Consider the following 18,374-nt stretch of genomic DNA (forward strand, 5'->3'; position numbering starts at 1 on the left):
GCACTGACATTTGACACTTCCCAAGCCAATGGTGAATTTTTTATACTGACCTGTAGTACTTTGTTTTTGCTTTGAATATAGTTGACACACAATGTTACATTAGTTTCAGGTGTAAGACATAGTGATTCAACAACTCCATATGTTATGCTATGGTCACCACAAGTGTAGCTGTCATCTGTCACCATACAACGCTCTTAAAATACCATTGACCATATTCCCTATGATGTGCCGTCTATTCCTGTGACTTAGTGACCTGTAGTACTTTTAAATTATCATGTTTTTGACATTTTTTAAACACTGTGAATGGAAATTTCTTATTATTACTGCCTGCTGCCCCCATTTGGAACTTGGGGGCTGCAGGAAGTAGGTGGCTGTCAGGACAGATCTGAATGCATCTTTGAAAGTGTCGGGAATGTTGGAGACCCACAGCTCTAGAAGACCACTCCTTCTGCAGTTCTGAAACAGCTCCAACCATCTTTACTAATATAAACCATTAGTACTTGGCTATTGCAGGGGCCTCCAGGGCTTGAATCAAGGAAGTAGAACCATTGTCTCTGCTGAGGAGAAAGAAGGATGTGGGATATGCAGGGACTTAAACGTGTGTGAGAAGGCAGTATCTTAAGGAATGAGAAACATTCAGTGGAACTGGAGGATTTCCCTCTTCATCCATGACCAAAACCCTTGGTGGAATCCCAGGGCTGTGAAAACAGAGTATGATTATGTGAACCTCTTTCCCTCGCTCCCCTCCCTAACTCCTTTTCCCCTGAGATCTCTCACTCTCTATCTAAACTCAGCCCTTGCCAGAGCATTGAAATGAGTGAGCTGCAAGCATAGGCATTCTGTGTCTAGGGACACACGCATGTGCTTAACCGCTTCCTGAGGAGGCATTACCAGACAGGTGATGGCAGGCCCAATGACGTGTAATCTTTGAAAGATTTCCCATGTTTATTGCCAAGCAAACACGTGGAAAGGTTTGGCAGTTAACATTCCATGAACTTGGTTTGAGATGACTGCCTAAATTTCTGAGTCAGGGAGGAGCACTGCCCTCCTGAGATTGGGGCCCAAAGTTAGTGAACTAACTCTGGTGTAGAAGGGAGGGGGAGTTGACGAGAGCTGTACTCAGTATGAGAGGGACAGATTGAGGGGAAAGCACAGGACTTGAGGTCAGCAGGCCTGGATTTCTGTTGTAGTCTCCCCAAGTGTATGTGAAGGCATGTCAAGGTCTTGGCTCTGGAGACACCAGCTATTCTTATGCAGCAAATGAGTCCCAGGCCAGCATCCTATTAGTCAGCCTTGATCCTAGTCCTTGCCAACATGCAGCGTAAGAGACAGGGAGGGCCTTTGCCTCCTGTGTCATTTAAACCCGGTCCTGAAGGTAGAGAGACATATTTTATTGCGCAGTGTTTTTTACTTCTCTTTGCAGAGGGCAAAAATCTCTGTTAAAGTACCAATCAACAGGATACTCACTAGGCTTGAGAAAAAAAAAAATTGAAGACATCAGCGAGACCCTTACCACAGAGATAAAAGAGTTAAAGAAGGATCAATCAGAGATGAAGAATGCAATAAATGAGAGATTGGAAACAGGCCTGATGCAATGAACAGCAGGATGAAAAAAGCAGTGGAATGAATTAGTGACCTAGAAGACAAAATAATGGAAAATAATGAAGCTGAACAAAAGGGAGAAATAATTATGCAACATGAGAATAGACTTAGGGAACTCAGTGATTCCATCAAACATAATACCATTCATAATATAGGAGTCCCAGAAGAAGAAGGGAGAGAAAAGGGGGCAGAAAATCTTTTTCAGGAAATAAGGGCAGAAAACTTTACTAATCTGGGGAAGGAAACGGACATCCAGATCCAGGAGCCACAGAGAACTCCCATCAAAATCAGCAAAAGCAGGCCAACACCAATTAATTAATTTTGCAAAGTGTAATTATAAAGAAAAAGTCTTAAAAGCAGCAAGACCAAAGAAGACCTTAACTTACAAGGGAAAAACCCATAAGGCTAGCTGCAGGTTTCTCAATAGAAACTTGGCAAGTCAGAAGGGATTGACATGATATATTCAAAGTGCTGAGTGGGAAAAGTCTGCAGCCAAGAATACTCTATCCAGCAAGGCTATCATTTAGAATAGAAAGACAGATAAAGAGTTTCCTAGACAAACAAAAATTAAAGGAGTTGATTAAAAGCTGACCACTAAGCCAGCCCTGCAAGAAATATTAAAGGGGACTCTTTGAGTGGAAAGGAGAGACCAAAAGTGACAAAGACAAGAAAGGATCAGAGAAAATCTCTAGAAACAATGACAAAGCAGGTAACAAAATGGCAATAAATACCTATCTATCAATAATTACTTTGAGTGTAAACAGACTAAATGGTCCAATCAAAACATATAGGGTGTCAGAATGGATTAAAAAAAAAAACAAAAATCCATCTGTATGCTGCCTGCAAGAGACTCATTTTAGACCTAAAGACACCTGCAGTTGAAAGTGAGGGCGTGGAGTAACATTTATCACACAAACGGATGTCAAAAGAAAGCCAGAGTATCAGTACTTACATTGGACAAACTAGACTTTTTTGTTCTTGTTTTTATCCTGCTTTGGTATCACGGTAAAATGGGCCTCATAGAATGATTTTGAATGTGTTCCCTCTATTACATTATTTGTAAGATTTTGGCAAAGATGGTCATTAATTATATATTTTTAAATGTTTGGTAGAATTCACCAATGAAGCCATGTAGTCTTGGGCTTTTCTGTTCTGGGAGATTTTTGACACCTAATTCGATTTGCATTCTTGTCATTGGTCTAAGAAGATTTCCTATTTCTTGGATTCAAGATTCATGATTCCATCTTGGTAACTTGTGCATTTTTAGGAGTTATCTGGTTTTTTTCTACGTTATCTGATTTGTTAGTGTATAATTGTTTATACTGATCTTCTATCACACTATGCATTTATGAAGTATCTATTGTATTGTTTTCTCTTCCATTTCTCACTTTGGTTTCTGAGTCTTCTCTCCTTTTATTCTTAGGACATGCAGTTAATATTTGTTATGTCTCTTTTTACATGATTTAACCAGGGGACTCTTCTGTGTGTACTTGAGGAAAATGTGTATTCTATTTTTCTTGGATGGAATGTGCCATATATATATATATATATATATATATATATATATAATTAGAACCATGTATTCTGGGGGCACCTGGGTGGCTCAGCTGGTTTAGTGTCCAACTCTTGATTTCAACTCAGGTCATGATCTCATGGTCGTGAGATCAAGTCTTGCATTGGGCTCCACACTGGGTGTGGTGCCTACTTAAGATCCTCTCATTCTTCCTCTGCCCCTCCACTGAATGTTCCTTCTCACTCTCTCTCTCTCTCCCTCTCTCTGAAAAAATAAATTGAAAAAATAACCATGTATTCTGAAGTATCCTCCAAGTATGCTCCAAGTTAAAAACAAATAAAAAAAAACATTTTTGTTGATTTTGAATCTGGATAATGAAATTTGTCAAAAAAATTTTAAAGATTAATAAAAAAATAAATAATCGCTGAACATTCCACGTTCTAACAAGGAACGGAGAGACTGATGTAGAAAGCTATTAAGTATTTCCAAGAGCCCTGCTTTACACCCTTCTTTGCAATTGTTTCATGTGTATCACAATGGCCTATAAAGCTCACTATTGCTGGCAGGACCTTATGGGCACTTACCTTGCTCTTTCACAGCACAAGATCACTGCGTGAGGAGCATGTTAGATATTGAGTAGACACCTACTTGTTGGTAAGTGGACCACAGAATAGGGAGATGAGTCACTGAGTGGAGATAATGGAGTCAGACACCAGAAATAGGAGTAACACACCAAATTCCCTCCCAGACTGGGGCTCATTCTGCACCCTATCACTTAATGCTTCTAGTGCTTTCTTTGAATACTTGTATTATTTCATTTTTAAACTTACAAGCATTTGAAGCATTTGAAATTCTTCCTGATTTAAGACAGAGAAATGGGCCCATTTTTACCTATTTACCTGAGTGAATGGATATCTTGTTATCACCACACCACTTCATTTTTCTTAATTGTTTTTAAATTTAAATTCCAGTATAGCTAACATATAGTGTTCTATTTGTTTCACATGTGTAATATAACGATCCAATAATTCTATATATTACTCAGTACTCATCATGATAAGTATAGTCTTTAATTTCTATCACCTATTTCAACCATTACCCCACACACAACTTCCCTCTGGTAACCATCGGGTTGCTATCTAGAGTTAAGTGTCTCTCTCTCCTCTCTCTCTGTCTCTCTCTATCTCTCTCTTTCCCTCCTTCCCTCCCTCGTTTTTCTTTGTTAACTTGTTTTGTTTCTTTTTTTTTATTTTTTTAATATAATTTATTGACAAACTGCTTTCCATACAATACCCAGTGCTCATCCCAACAAGTGCCCTCCCCAATGCCCTTCACACACTTTCCCATCTCCCCCACCCCTCATCAACGCTTAGTTTGTTCTCAGTGTCCAAGAGTCTCTCATGGTTTGCCTCCCTCCATCACTGTAACATTTTTCCCCTTCCCCTCCACCATGGCCTTCTGTTAAGTTTCTCAAGATACACATATGAGTGAAAACATATGGTATCTGTCTTTCTCTGACTTATTTCACTTAGCATAATACCTTCTGGTGCCATCCAGGTTGCTGCAAACGGCCAGATTTCATTCTTTCTCATTGCCAAGTAGTACTCCATTGTATATATAAGCCACATTTTTTTTTTATTTTTCAATATATGAAATTTATTGTCAAATTGGTTTCCATACAACACCCAGTGCTCATCCCAAAAGGTGCCCTCCTCAATACCCATCACCCACCCTCCCCTCCCTCCCACCCCCCATCAAGCCTCAGTTTGTTCTCAGTTTTTAAGAGTCTCTTATGCTTTGGCTCTCTCCCACTCTAACCTCTTTTTTTTCCCTTCCTCTCCTCCATGGGTTTCTGTTAAGTTTCTCAAGATCCACATAAGAGTGAAAACATATGGTATCTGTCTTTCTCTGTATGGCTTATTTCACTTAGCATCACACTCTCAAGCTCCATCCACGTTGCTACAAAGGGCCATATTTCGTTCTTTCTCATTGCCATGTAGTACTCCATTGTGTATATAAACCACAATTTCTTTATCCATTCATCAGTTGATGGACATTTAGGCTCTTCCCATAATTTGACTATTGTTGAGAGTGCTTCTATAAACATTGGGGTACAAGTGCCCCTATGCATCAGCACTCCTGTATCCCTTGGGTAAATTCCTAGCAGTGCTACTGCTGGGTCATAGGGTAGGTCTATTTTTAATTTTCTGAGGAACCTCCACACTGCTTTCCAGAGTAAGCCACATCTTCTTTATCCATTCGTCAGTTGATGGACATTTAAGCTCTTTCCATAATTCGGCTATTGTTGAAAGTGCTGTTATAAACATGGGGGTACATGTGCCCCTATGCGTGAGCACTCCTGTATCCCTTGGGTAAATTCCTAGCAGTGCTATTGCTGGGTCATAGGGTAGCTCTATTTTTAATTTTTTGAGGAACCTCCCCACTGTTTTCCAGAGCAGCTGCACCAGTTTGCATTCCCACCAACAGTACAAGAGTGTTCCCATTTCTCCACATCCTGGCCAGTATCTATAGTCTCCTGATTTGTTCATTTTAGCCACTCTAACTGGCATGAGGTGGTATCTCAGTGCGGTTTGATTTGTGTTCCCTCATGAGGAGTGACGTTGAGCATCGTTTCGTGTGTTTGCTGGCCATCTGGATGTCTTCTTTGGAAAAATGTCTATTCATGTGTCCTGCCCAATTCTTCACTGGATTATTTGTTTTTCGGGTGTCGAGTTTGGTGAGTTCTCTGTAGGTTTTGGATACTAGCCCTTCATCCGATATGCCATTTCCAAATATCTTTTCCCACTCCGTCGGTTGCCTTTTAGTTTTAATGATTGTTTCCTTTGCAGTGCAGAAGCTTTTTATCTTCATGAGGTCCCAAAAGTTCATTTTTGCTTTGAATTCCCTTGCCTTTGGAGATGTGTGAAGTAAGAAATTGCTGCAGCTGACGTCAGAGAGGTTTTTTCCTGATTTCTCCTCTAGGGTTTTGATGGTTTCCTATCTCACATTCAGGTCATTTATCCATTTTGAGTTTATTTTTGTGAATGGTGTAAGAAAGTGGTCTAGTTTTATTCTTCTGCATGCTGCTGTCCAGTTCTCCCAGCACCATTTGTTAAAGAGACTGTCTTTTTTCCATTGGATACTCTTTCCTGCTTTGGCAAAGATAAGTTGGCCACACATCTGTGGGTCCAATTCTGGGTTCTCCATTCTATTCCATTGGTCTGTGTGTCTGTTTTTGTGCCGATGCCATACTGTCTTGATGATCACAGCTTTGTAGTAGAGGCTAAAGTCTGGGATTGTGAGGCCTCCCACTTTGGTTTCTTCTTCAATATTGCTTTGGCTATTTGGGGTCTGTTGTGGTTCCATACACATTTAGGATTGCTTGTTCTAGTTTCGAGAAGAATGCTGGTGCAACTTTGATTGGGATTGCATTGAATGTGTAGATTGCTTTGGGTAGTATTGACCTTTTGACAATATTTATTCTTCCAAACCATGAACGTGGAATGTTTTTCCATTTCTTTGTGTCCTCTTCAATTTCCTTCCTAAGCTTTCTAGAGTTTTCGGCATACAGATCTTTTACATGCTTGGTTACATTTATTCCTAGGTATTTTATGGTTCTCTGTGCAATTGTGAATGGGATCAGTTTCTTTATTTCTCTTTCTGTTGCTTCATTATTGGTGTGTAAAAATGCAACCGATTTCTGTACATTGATTTTCTACCATGCGATTTTGCTGAATTCATGTATTAGTTCTAGCAGAGTTTTGGTAGAGTCTGTCTGGTTTCCCAGGTAGAGTATCATGTCATCTGTGAAAAGTGAAAGTTTGACTTCATCTTTGCCCATTTTGATGCCCTTGATTTCATTTTGTTGTCTGATTGCTGAGGCTAGGGCTTCCAACACTATGTTAAACAACAGTGGTGAGAGTGGACTTCCCTGTCATGTTCCTGATCTCAGGGGAAAAGCTCTCATTTTTTTCCCCACTGAGGATGATATCAGCTGTGGGCTTTTCCTAAATGACTTTTATGATGTTAAGTATGTTCCTACTATCCTGACTTTCTCGAGGGTTTTTACTAAGAAATGATGTTGTGTTTTTCCAAATGCTTTTTCTGCATCTTTTGACAGGATCATATGCTTCTTATCTTTTATTTTATTAAAGTGACATACTACATTGATTGATTTGTGAATATTGAACCAGCTCTGCAATCCAGGAATGAATGTCACTTGATCATGGTGAATAATTCTATTTATATGCTGTTGATTTTGATTTGCTAGTATCTTCTTGAGAATATTTTCATCCATATTCATTGGGGATAATGGCCTGTAGTTCTCCTTTATTGTGGGTTCTCTGTCTGCTTTGGGAATAAAGGTAATGCTGATTTCATAGAATGAGTCCCAAAGTCCTCCTTCCGTTTCTGTTTTTTGGAACAGCTTGAGAAGAATAGGTATTAACTCTGTTTTAAATGTCTGATAGAATTCTCCTGGGAAGCCATCTGGCACAGTACTGTTATTTGGTGGGTTTTTTTTTTTTTGATAACTCACTAAATTTCTTCACTAGTTATGTGTCTGTTAAAATTTTCTATTTTTTACCTTTTGAGTTTTTGTAGTGTGTGGATGTGTAGGAATTTTTCCATTTCTTCCTCGCTGTCCAGTTTGTTGGTATATAATTTTTCATACTAGTTGCTGATAATTCCTTGTATTTCTGAGGGATTGGTTGTAAGAATTCCATTTTCATTCATGATTTTATCTGTCTGAGTCTTCTCTCTTTTCTTTTTGAGAAGCCTGGCTAGAGGTTTATCAATTTTGTTTATTTTTTCACCAAAACAGCTCTTGGTTTCATTGATCTGTTCTACTGTGTGTTTTTTTAATTCTGTATTGTTGATTTCTACTCTGATCTTTATTATTTCTCTTCATCTGCTGGGTTTGGGGTGTGTTTTCTGTTCTGCTTCTAGTTGCTTTAGGTGTGCTGTTAGACTTTGTATTTGCAATTTTTCTTGTTTCTTGAGATAGGCCTGGAATGCGATGTATTTTCCTCTTAGGAGTGCCTTTGCTGCACCCCAAAGGTTTGGGATTGTTGCATTTTCATTTTCATTTATTTTAATATATTTTTTGAATTTCTTCTCTAATTGCCTGGTTTACTGATTCACTCTTTAGTAGGACGTTCCTTAACATCCATGCTTTTGGAGTTTTTCCAGACTTTTTCCTGTGCTTGATTTCAAGTTTCATAGCATTGTGATCTGAAAGTGTGCATGGGATGATCTCAATTCTTTTATATTTATTGAGGGCTGTTTTGTTACCAAGTATGTGATCTATCTTGGAGAATGTTCCATGTTCACTCAAGAAGAAAGTGTATTCTGTTGCTTTGGGAAGCAGAGTTCTAAATATATCTGTCAAGTCCATCTGGTCCAATGTATCCTTCAGGGCCATTGTTTCTTTACTGATTCTCCGTCTAGATGATCTGTCCATTTCTGCAAGTGGAGTATTAAAGTCCCATGCAGTTACCATATTCTTATCAATAAGGGCACTTATGTTTGTGATTAAGTGTTTTATATATTTGGGGGCTACCATATTCGGTGCATAGACATTTATAATTGTTAACTCTTCCTGATGGATAGACCATGTAATTATTATATAATGACCCCCTTCATCTCTTGTGATAGTCTTTAATTTAAAGTCTAGTTTGTCCGATATAAGTATGGCTACTCCAGCTTTCTTTTGACTTCCAGGAGCATGATCGATGGTTCTCCATCCCCTCACTTTCAATCTGAAGGTGACCTGGGGTCTAAAATGAGTCTCTTGTGGACAGAAAATAGATAGGTCTTGTTTTTTATCCATTCTGATACCCTATGTCTTTTGATGGGGCCAGTTAGTCCATTTACATTCAGTGTTATTATTGAAATATACGAGTTTAGACTCGTGTTATCTGTAGGTTTCATGCTTGTAGTGATGTCTCTGGTACATTTTTGTCCTTGCAACTTTTCAGTCACAGAGTCCTCCTTAGGATCTCTTGTTGGGCTGGTTTACTGGTGATTAATTCCTTCCGTTTTTGTGTGTTCGAGAACAGCTTTATCTCTCCTTCTAGTCTCAATGGCAGGCTTGCTGGATAAAGGATTCTTGGGGGCATATTTCTCCTGTTCATCACATTGAAGATTTCCTGCCATTCCTTTCTGGCTTGCCAGGTTTCAGTAGATAGGTCTGCTACTACCCTCATTTATCTACCCTTGTAGGTTAAGTCCCATTTATCCCTAGCTTCTTTCAGAATTTTCTCTTTATCCTTGTATTTTGCCAGTTTCACTATGATATGTTGTGCAGAGGATCGATTCAAGTTATGCCTGAAGGGAGTTCTCTGTGCCTCTTGGATTTCAATGTCTGTTTCCTTCCCCAGATTGGGGAAGTTCTCAGTTATGATTTGTTCAAGTACGCCTTCAGCCCCTTTCTCTCTCTCTTCTTCTTCTTCTTCTTCTGGAATTCCTATGATACGGATATTGTTCCGTTTGATTGAATCACTTAATTCTCGAATTCTCCCCTCCTAATCCTGGATTTTTTTAATCTCTATTTTTCTCAGCTTCCTGTTTTTACATAATTTTATCTTCTAATCTACCTATTCTCCCCGCTGCCTCTTCAATCTGCACTGTGGCCGCCTCCATTTTATTTTGCACCTCATTTATAGCATTTTTTAATTCATCATGACTATTTCTTAGTCCCTTGATCTCTGTATCAGTAGATTCTCTGCTGTCCTATATGATTTTTTCAAGCCCAGAAATTAATTTTATGACTATTATTCTAAATTCTTGTTCAGTTATGTTGCTTAAATCTGTTTTGATCAATTCTTTAGCAGTCGCTACTCCCTGGAATTTCTTTCAGGTGAATTCTTCCGTTTCATCATTTTAGCTAGTTTTCTGTCCCTTATGAGTTTTAAAATTTGTTGTGTGCTCTGCACCTGTGAGCACTGCTGTATTAAAGGGTGGTCCTACACTGTCCAGGGCCTGGCCCCTCAGGAGGTATTTTTTTGGAAAGTGTTACTTGCTCTCTGTTGTGACTTTGGTTAGTTTAGTTCCCTACTCATAGTCATGTCTTGGACCCTCCACCAGGTGTGCTTTGATTTTTTACTTGACATACCCCTGTAAAGGAAAGCAAACAGGCAGTCAAACAGGAGACAAGAACATGCAAACACACAAACATATAAAACAAACAAACAAACAAAAACAATCCAACAGCAAAAGTCCAGAAACACCAGCTAAAAGTAAAGAACAGGGTGGAGGCGGTGCTGATGGAAGAGCACATACAAAGAGAGAAATGACAGGGGCGGGGGAAAAAGAAAAAATAAACATTAACCAGGCAGAGAGACTAAAAGACTTAATCCAGAGAAAGAGCAAGGAAAATAAGGAAGGAGGCGGGGAAAAGAAATGAGAATAAAATTACCCAGACAAAGAAACTATATGGCTTGATTATTCCAGAGAGAGAGAAAGGAATGTAATGAATGAAGTGTAGAACACGTATCAAGAGAATGGATTAAATATGTCTGTGTAAACCAACCAATAACCAGAAGAATCAGCCTAGAGGAGGGAAGAGATAAGAGGGAGAAATGGAGGGGGGGGGGGAGAATATATCTATATAGCAAGAAGTGTCCCAGAATTAATCCAGGCAATGCAGCAGCACTGGTCAGGAGGAGAGGTCTGTCTGGTCCTACAGTGTCTACCCAGCTCCAGTAGATACACAGTTACCCAGCGTGGAAGGACCTGGTTTGGCATAGGCTGGTCCCACCTCCACTGTGGGCCCTGCAGACTGATCCCTGAGGCCCCACATTGGTGGTGGTGGGGAGAAAAATGGCAAACCCCCAGTCTCTTCTCCATGACCCAGTGTCCCGAATCACTCCTTTGGAGCCGTCCTCCCTGTGCCGCAGGCGCAGACAAGGCTGTCTGTCTTGCTCCTCCAACTCCTTTGCCCTGGACGCTTGGCTGGGAGTTAAACTCAGCCTCCGTGTGCCCCAGTACTGGGGAAGCGCCTCCCGATATGAGGTCCCGGCTGCTTTTGTCCTGTGCCGCAGCCCTTCAGGGGAGGGGACCGGTTTCTCCTAATGTGGACAGCGCCCCTGATCTCCCAGTGAACCCGGGGGTGGCTCCCCTCCTCCCCAGGTGTGCTAACAGGGCAGCGGACCCCAGTCCAAAGATGGGATCTGCAGTTAGAGATCCTCTAACCTGCAGTTAGAGATGGGATCCCTCTCCATCCTGGTCCGAGGTTCTTCCTCTTGTCCAGATACAGTCCTACACTTCCCCAGCCGCTCTTTGTCTCCCCTCTGTGCCTACACAGCCCATTTTATCTCCCCCAGTTTGCAATCACCCACCTATGGTCTCTCAAGCTGTCCCAGTTTCTCCCTTGTAGACTCAGTCTCTTTTCCTCCCAGACTCTTGGGGTTCAGAGTCCTTTCACTTCAGTCCTTCTTTGTTTGGGAGACATGGGAAATACAGATCCCCTACTTCTCTGCCATGTTGTGAGCCTCATTTGTTTCTTAAATGCCACATATGAGTGAGGTGATATAATATTTGTCTTTCTCTGACTGACTTATTTCACTTAACATTATGCTCTCTAGCTCCATTCATGTTGTTTCAAATGGCAAGGTTTCATCTTTTTTATGGCTGAGTAATATTCCTGTGTGTGTGTGTGTGTGTGTGTGTGTGTGTGTGACTTCTTTATCTATTCATCTTCTGGTGGGCACTTGGACTGCTTCCATAATTTGACTATTGTAAATAATGCTGCAATAAGCATAAGGATGCATGTATCCTTTTGAATTAGTGTTCTTGTACTTTTGCATAAATACCCAGTAGTGCGATTACTGGATTGTAGGGTAGTTCCATTTTCAACTTTCTGAGGAAACTCCATACTGTTTTTTACAGTGGCTGCACCCGTTTGCATTCCCACCAACAGTGCAAGAAGTTTCCTTTTTCTCCACATTGTCAGCAACACTTGTCATTTCTTGTGGTTTGGATTGTACCCATTCTCATAGGGGTGAGGTGATACCTCATTGTGGTTTTGATTTGTATTTCCCTGATGATAAGTGATGTTGGGCACCTTTTCTTTTTTAATTTTTTAATGTTTATTTATTTTTGAGAGACAGAGAGAGGAAGAGACAGAGAGTGAGCAGGAGAAGTGCAGAGAGAGAGGGAGACACAGAATCCGAAGCAGGCTCCAGGCTCTGTCTGTTGGACATCTGTATGTCTTCTGTGGGTAAATGTCTGTTCGTGTCCTCTACCCATTTTTAAATTGGATTATTTGACTTTTGGATGTCACAACAGCACTTCTAAATCATCAGTCACATCTCCAATGATTTGAAATGCTGCTTTAATCACATCCTAATCTTGAAAATATAATTAGGTTGTATTAGTATCATGTTTTCTGTTTCATTAGTCATGCTGTCAATTCATGAGTCAACATCATCTTCTTGTATTGTACACTATGTATTGTGTGCTTTAGTATCTGATAGGACCAACTGTCACATCCTCCCATTACACTTATTTTCCAGATTTATTTCACAATTGCTGTTTATTCTACCAAACAATCTGACAATCAACTTATCTAAGCCTATCAAAACAGCTAATGGCATGTTAATGGGATTGCATTAAGTTAGTAAATTAACTTAGGGTCATTGGGACCATTATGATCTTGAGTTCTTACCTAAGAATATTATATGTCTTTCTACTGCCTCAAGTTTAATTTTGCGGGGTTTTTCTTTATGCATTGTCCATTGCTAGCTGAGTTTATGACCAATCGTTTCCTTCTCGCCCATTATGCCGTATAATGATTTGTTTGTTTGTTTGTTTGTACATAAGAAGGTTATTGAGTTTTGATGTTGACAGCATAACCTGCTACTTTCCTAGATTCTCTTTTTGTTTGTTGTACTTTTCCTAGCGTTGGCGGGGGGTGGTTTCCAACATGTAATCATATTATCAACAAATACAGAGAATTTTAGCTCGTCCTTTGCTTCTAATTGCTTGCCCTTGTCAGTTGTATTCATAACACCTCTCACACGGTGGCGAATATTGGAGGAGAAAAGTAGGCATCGTGTCTTGCTTTTGGCTTCATAAGGAAAGCCTCTAGTGATTCTCCATTAAGCAGGATGCTGGGGCTTTGTGTGTACGTGTGTATGTGCATGTATGTATGTGGGAGGCCGGACCCCAGTGTCAGGCTGATACCGGGTTGAGCAATGGCTCCCTGTTGACTCAGCCAACCCGGTGGTTCCCCCTCCCATTCCCCCACTTGCAAAGGCATACGAAAGCCTTGTCAAGGCTGAGAAAGCTAATTCCTGAAGCCTGTGGTCTGTGGGTGTTGGCAGTAACGTTACCCCCCTTTTCTACCCCGGGTCAAATAGAAACAAACATGGGAACTGTGTTTTGCTAGCAATCTATCAACAAGGTCTTGTTGTGACCCATTTAGAAGGTTCACAAGGTACACAGAACTAAATGTTTTGGTTGGCAGCGATCATGTGAAACCTGTTTATTCTTAGAATGATCTGACCCATAAGAGTCTTGATATAAAAGATTGTGTACAGCAAAAATAAAGCCGTCACTTGGGCCATCAGCCCAGGGGACCCTCCTGTTCCCAAACTGGCTTCTCTTCTCTTTTTTTTCTTACATTCTTCCCCTACCCTCAGGACCCTGATCTTGGTGTTTGTTGCGCTGGTGGCAACAAGTGGCGCCCAAACAGGGACCTGAGACAACAAGGAGGAAAGCGAAAGCAGATCACACGGCGTCTAATTCAGGTAGGGGAACTGTGCCAGCAGCACAGACGACGGGAGTAAAACTATGGGACAGAAACAGTCTACGGAACAGGGATATTTTGTAACTGCCTTGCAGGCTCTTATGAAGGAGAAGGGAATTAAGGTTTCTCAGTCAGCCCTTAGGGAATTTTTTGACATAGTGCATGATTATTGCCCATGGTTTCCAGACGGGGGTACAGTTGATTTAAAGGATTGGCAGCAAGTTGGTCAGGAACTTAAGAATCAAATGAAGATTTGTGGGGCTGCGGTTCCAGGGACCTTGTGGTCTACTTGGACCTGTATTAAAGAGGTCCTTGATCCTGGAGGTTGCTGCAGGATTTGAGAGCAATTAATGCTATCATGAAGCCCATGGGGGCTTTACAACCCGGCCTCCCTTCCCCATCGGCCATTCCTTTACAATATCAATTACTAGTTTTGGACTTAAAAGATTGTTTTTTTACCATTCCGTTAGCCCCTGGTGACGGAGAACATTTTGCATTCTCCCTGCCTTCCACTAACTTACAGGAACCTGCTAAGCGGTATCAGTGGAAGGTCTTCTCCACGAACTTACAGGAACCTGCTAAGTATCAGTGGAAGGTATCAGTGGAAGGTCTTACCGCAAGGCATGGCTAACAGTCCAACTTTACGTCAAGAGTTTGTGGCCAGAGCAATTACCCCTTTTAGACAGAGCTTCCCCCGTGTATATTGCATCCATTATATGGATGGCTTACTTTTGGCTGCTGAAACTGAGGAATTATTACAGGAGTCTTTTATTTCTCTTCAAAGATGCCTTAAAGCATATACTTTGATTGTTACCCCTGAGAAAGTTCAAAAGGAAGCCCCTTTTGAATACCTAGGGTATCTCATCTCCAAATCAACTGTTCGACCTCAGAAAGTATCAATTACAACCGGGCATTTGACTACTCTAAATGATTTTCAGAAATTATTAGGAGATATAAATTGGATTAGAAATACACTAGGGGTCACCACAGAAAAATTACTGCCTTTGTTTAATATTCTAAAAGGAGATAGTTCTCCAGCGTCCCCGCGAAGTCTCACTCAAGAAGCTAAAGAAGCCATAAGACATACAGAACAGGCCATTCAGCAGGCCCAAGTCACTAGAATTGACCTTTCTCAGCCTTTGTATCTAATAATATTAAAACCTCAAGTCATCCCCTTTGCAATTCTGTGGCAATCTCATGGCCCACTTGAATGGCTACATTTAGCCTTACACTCCCTGCATGTCATTAATCCTTTGCTATCTATCGTTTGTCTTCTTATCATTAGAGGAAGATCCTGAGCTGTTCAGCTCTTTGGACACGATCCAGAATTTATTGCATGTGTCTTTCTGACACAGAAGCTGGTGGACGCTGCTTTTGCCCAGTCCTTCGAATGGCAATTCGCCTTGGCTAATTTTACAGGCCAAATTAAATTTCATCTACCTTCTGATTCTTTAATACAAGGTTTCAGTCTTATAGATATTTTGCCCTATAATCCTATTGTTTGTCAGCCGATTGAAGATGCTGCTTCCATCTTTGTGGATGCTAGTAAAGAGGGTAAAATTGCAGTGTATTATGTCACTTCCCAACATAAAAATTTGATCACTTTAAATTATACGACTAAATCTGCCCAAAGGGCTGAGCCTTGTGCTGTACAGGTAGCCCTAAAAACTTACCCGGAATCTATAAATGTCTATTCTGACAGTCAGTACATTGTCAAAGCCGTGTTGCAGCTTCCCACTGCCTTTATACTGACAGCGGATGAGGAACTTTATCATCTATTTCATGCTATACAAAAACTTCTTAATTTACGGCACAGTCCAATTTATATTTCCCACATTCGAGCTCACACCGGTCTACCTGGTCCCCTAGCTGCTGGGAATCGGATAGCCGATGCAGCAACCCATTTACTGCAAGTTCTGCCCATTACCACTCCTTTGGAAACAGCCAAAAGGAGTCATGATAATTTTCATCAGAATGCGGCAGCCCTTCGATGAGAATTCAAAATATCTCATGAGGTGGTCAGACAAATTGTTAAACAACGCGACATCTGTCCACAATTCTTCCCACAGCCAGTCTATGCCATTATTCCCCGAGGTCTTCGGCCCAATGATTTGTGGCAAATGGACATCACCCAATATTTACCTTTTGGGAAATTGCAATATATACATGTGTCTGTAGATACTTGCTCAGGCTATATACATCTTCAGCCCACTCAGGAGAAGCATTTGTTGATGTTCAAAATCACCTATTTTCTGCCTTTGCAGCAATGGGCAAACCTCGTAAAATAAAAACTGACAATGGTAGTGCTTTATCCCACAAACCATTTTGCAATCCCCTGAAGGAAGAATTCATTCTGATCTTTGGAAGTTATATGCTGCCTTTGATAAAATATATACTAATGACAGTTTTAGTTTTCCAGAATATTATCTTTCTCCAGTTCTACAATTGCGTGCCTGTGTTCCACCTCCCTACTATTTGATTGTTGGAGATGGGACCATTACTTCAGTGAAAGAAGATCATCATCAGTTATACCGGCTGACTTGTCCTGCTTGTGTTTTGACCAATTGTCTACCAGTAGATGGACCCTGTAGAAGTGAAATGAAGGTTTATCTGCTCTTACAACCTCCCTATTGGATGTTGCCAGTAAATGTTACAGGACCTTGGTATCCTAATTATGGAATGCAATTTGCCTTAGAAATCAGTAAACGGCTGCGCAGGACCAGACGGTTTCTTGGACTCTTGATTGCTGGACTCATAGTAGCAGTGACTGTAATTGCCTCTGCAACTGTATCTGTAATATCCTTACATGAAAGTGCCCAAACAGCATCCCATGTAAATGAATTGGCTCATAATGTATCCAAGGTGTTTGCCACTCAAGAGAGAATAGACCGTAAATTGGAAGCCCAATTGGAGGCACTACAAGAAGCATTGATATATCTTGGTGATCAGTTTGCTGTTTTGCGTACCAGACTTTCTATAATTTGTCATGATGCATATAAGCATATCTGTGTTACCCCTTTAGAGTATACTAATATGACATGGGGACAAGTGCGTCGTCATTTACAAGGGGTTTGGCATGACACTAACACTAGCTTAGACCTCTTACAGCTACAAGAAGAGATAAATGCTATTGCAAGTAGCTCACTCAGTTTCCCTGACCCTGGGGATCTCGCTGGAACCATACTGCACCAACTTAATGGGTTTAATCCATTTAATATTCTTCAGCATTCCTTTTGGATCTTTATTGGAATTGTCTCTGAAATATCTGTTATACTTGTCTTGCTGTGTTGTTTCTGGAGATGGGGTCTCACTGCCTTTACCACGTACCAAGCCAGGATGCACATGTTGCAATTACAAACAATAGGGGGAAATGTGGGAGTGAGTGCCAGGCTGAGACCGGGTTGAGCAATGGCTTCCTTGTTGACTCAGCCAACCCGGTGGTTCCCCCTCCCATTCCCCCACTTGCAAAGGCATACGAAAGCCTTGTCAAGGCTGAGAAAGCTAATTCCTGAAGCCTGTGGTCTGTGGGTGTTGGCAGTAATGTTACCCCCCTTTTCTACCCCGGGTCAAATAGAAACAAACATGGGAACTGTGTTTTGCTAGCAATCTATCAACAAGGTCTTGTTGTGACCCGTTTAGAAAGTTCACAAGATACATAGAACTAAATGTTTTGGTCAGCGATCATGTGAAACCTGTTTATTCTTAGAATGACCTGACCCATAAGAGTCTTGATATAAAAGATTGTGTACAGCAAAAATAAAGCCATCACTTGGGCCATCAGCCCAGGGGACCCTCCTGTTCCTAAACTGGCTTCTCTTCTCTTTTTTTTCTTACATTCCCCTACCCTCAGGACCCTGATCTCGGTGTTTGTTGCGCCGGTTGCAACATATGTATATATGTATATACACAAATATATATACATATTATCCTCTGCTTTCTACCTTCTGGAGTTCTATAACATGAATGGATCAATGGATGAATGTGAATGGGTATTCATGCTGTCAAATGCCTTTTCTGCATCTGTGGAGGTGGTCATGTAATTTTTCTCCTCAGCTCTATTAATACAACAGTCATATTATTAGATTTCATGACATTACACCTTTGCAGTCTTAGGATAAACTGCACCGTGTCATGAACTGGTGTGTGTGTGTGTGTGTGTGTGTGTGTGTGTATGCTTTTGTCATAGGATTGTGTTTGCTGATATTTAAGAAACTTCCTTCGTCGTATTCTTCTGTGCAATTAGACTGTAATTTTCATTTTTGGTGAAAATTTGCTAGATTTTGGAATCAATTATGTACTTGGTTCATCATCTTATCATTAAACGTTTGGTAGAATTTGCCTGAGGAAAGTACCACTCCAGTCACTTTTCTTTCTTTCTTTTTGTTTAATATAATTTATTGTCAAATTGGCTTACATAGAGTGTGTAAAGTGTGCTCCTGGTTTTGGGGGTAGATTCCCGTGGTTCATCGCTTACGTATAATACCCAGTGTTCATCCCATCAAGTGCCCT

The 18,374-nt window shown here is 40.7% G+C and overlaps 1 protein-coding gene across 1 annotated transcript; it reads left to right on the forward strand.

Annotated features, from left to right (window-relative positions):
• The first annotated feature begins 13,795 nt into the window (after positions 1 to 13,795).
• LOC125157104 (endogenous retrovirus group K member 7 Env polyprotein-like) lies at positions 13,796 to 17,621 on the forward strand. Its single transcript, XM_047843327.1, has 2 exons — positions 13,796 to 13,866; positions 16,303 to 17,621. Exon 2 carries the CDS (start codon positions 16,464 to 16,466, stop codon positions 17,268 to 17,270), a length of 807 nt encoding a protein of 268 aa, XP_047699283.1. The 5' UTR covers positions 13,796 to 13,866; positions 16,303 to 16,463; the 3' UTR covers positions 17,271 to 17,621.
• Positions 17,622 to 18,374: the final 753 nt, after the last annotated feature.

The sequence above is a fragment of the Prionailurus viverrinus genome, chromosome X, assembly GCF_022837055.1.
Source record: "Prionailurus viverrinus isolate Anna chromosome X, UM_Priviv_1.0, whole genome shotgun sequence".
Lineage (NCBI taxonomy): Eukaryota > Metazoa > Chordata > Mammalia > Carnivora > Felidae > Prionailurus > Prionailurus viverrinus.

What these genes read in the sequence shown, in the direction of transcription:
- LOC125157104 (XM_047843327.1), top strand. Translation starts at nt 16,464, where the DNA reads ATGAAGGTTTATCTGCTCTTACAACCTCCCTATTGGATGTTGCCAGTA.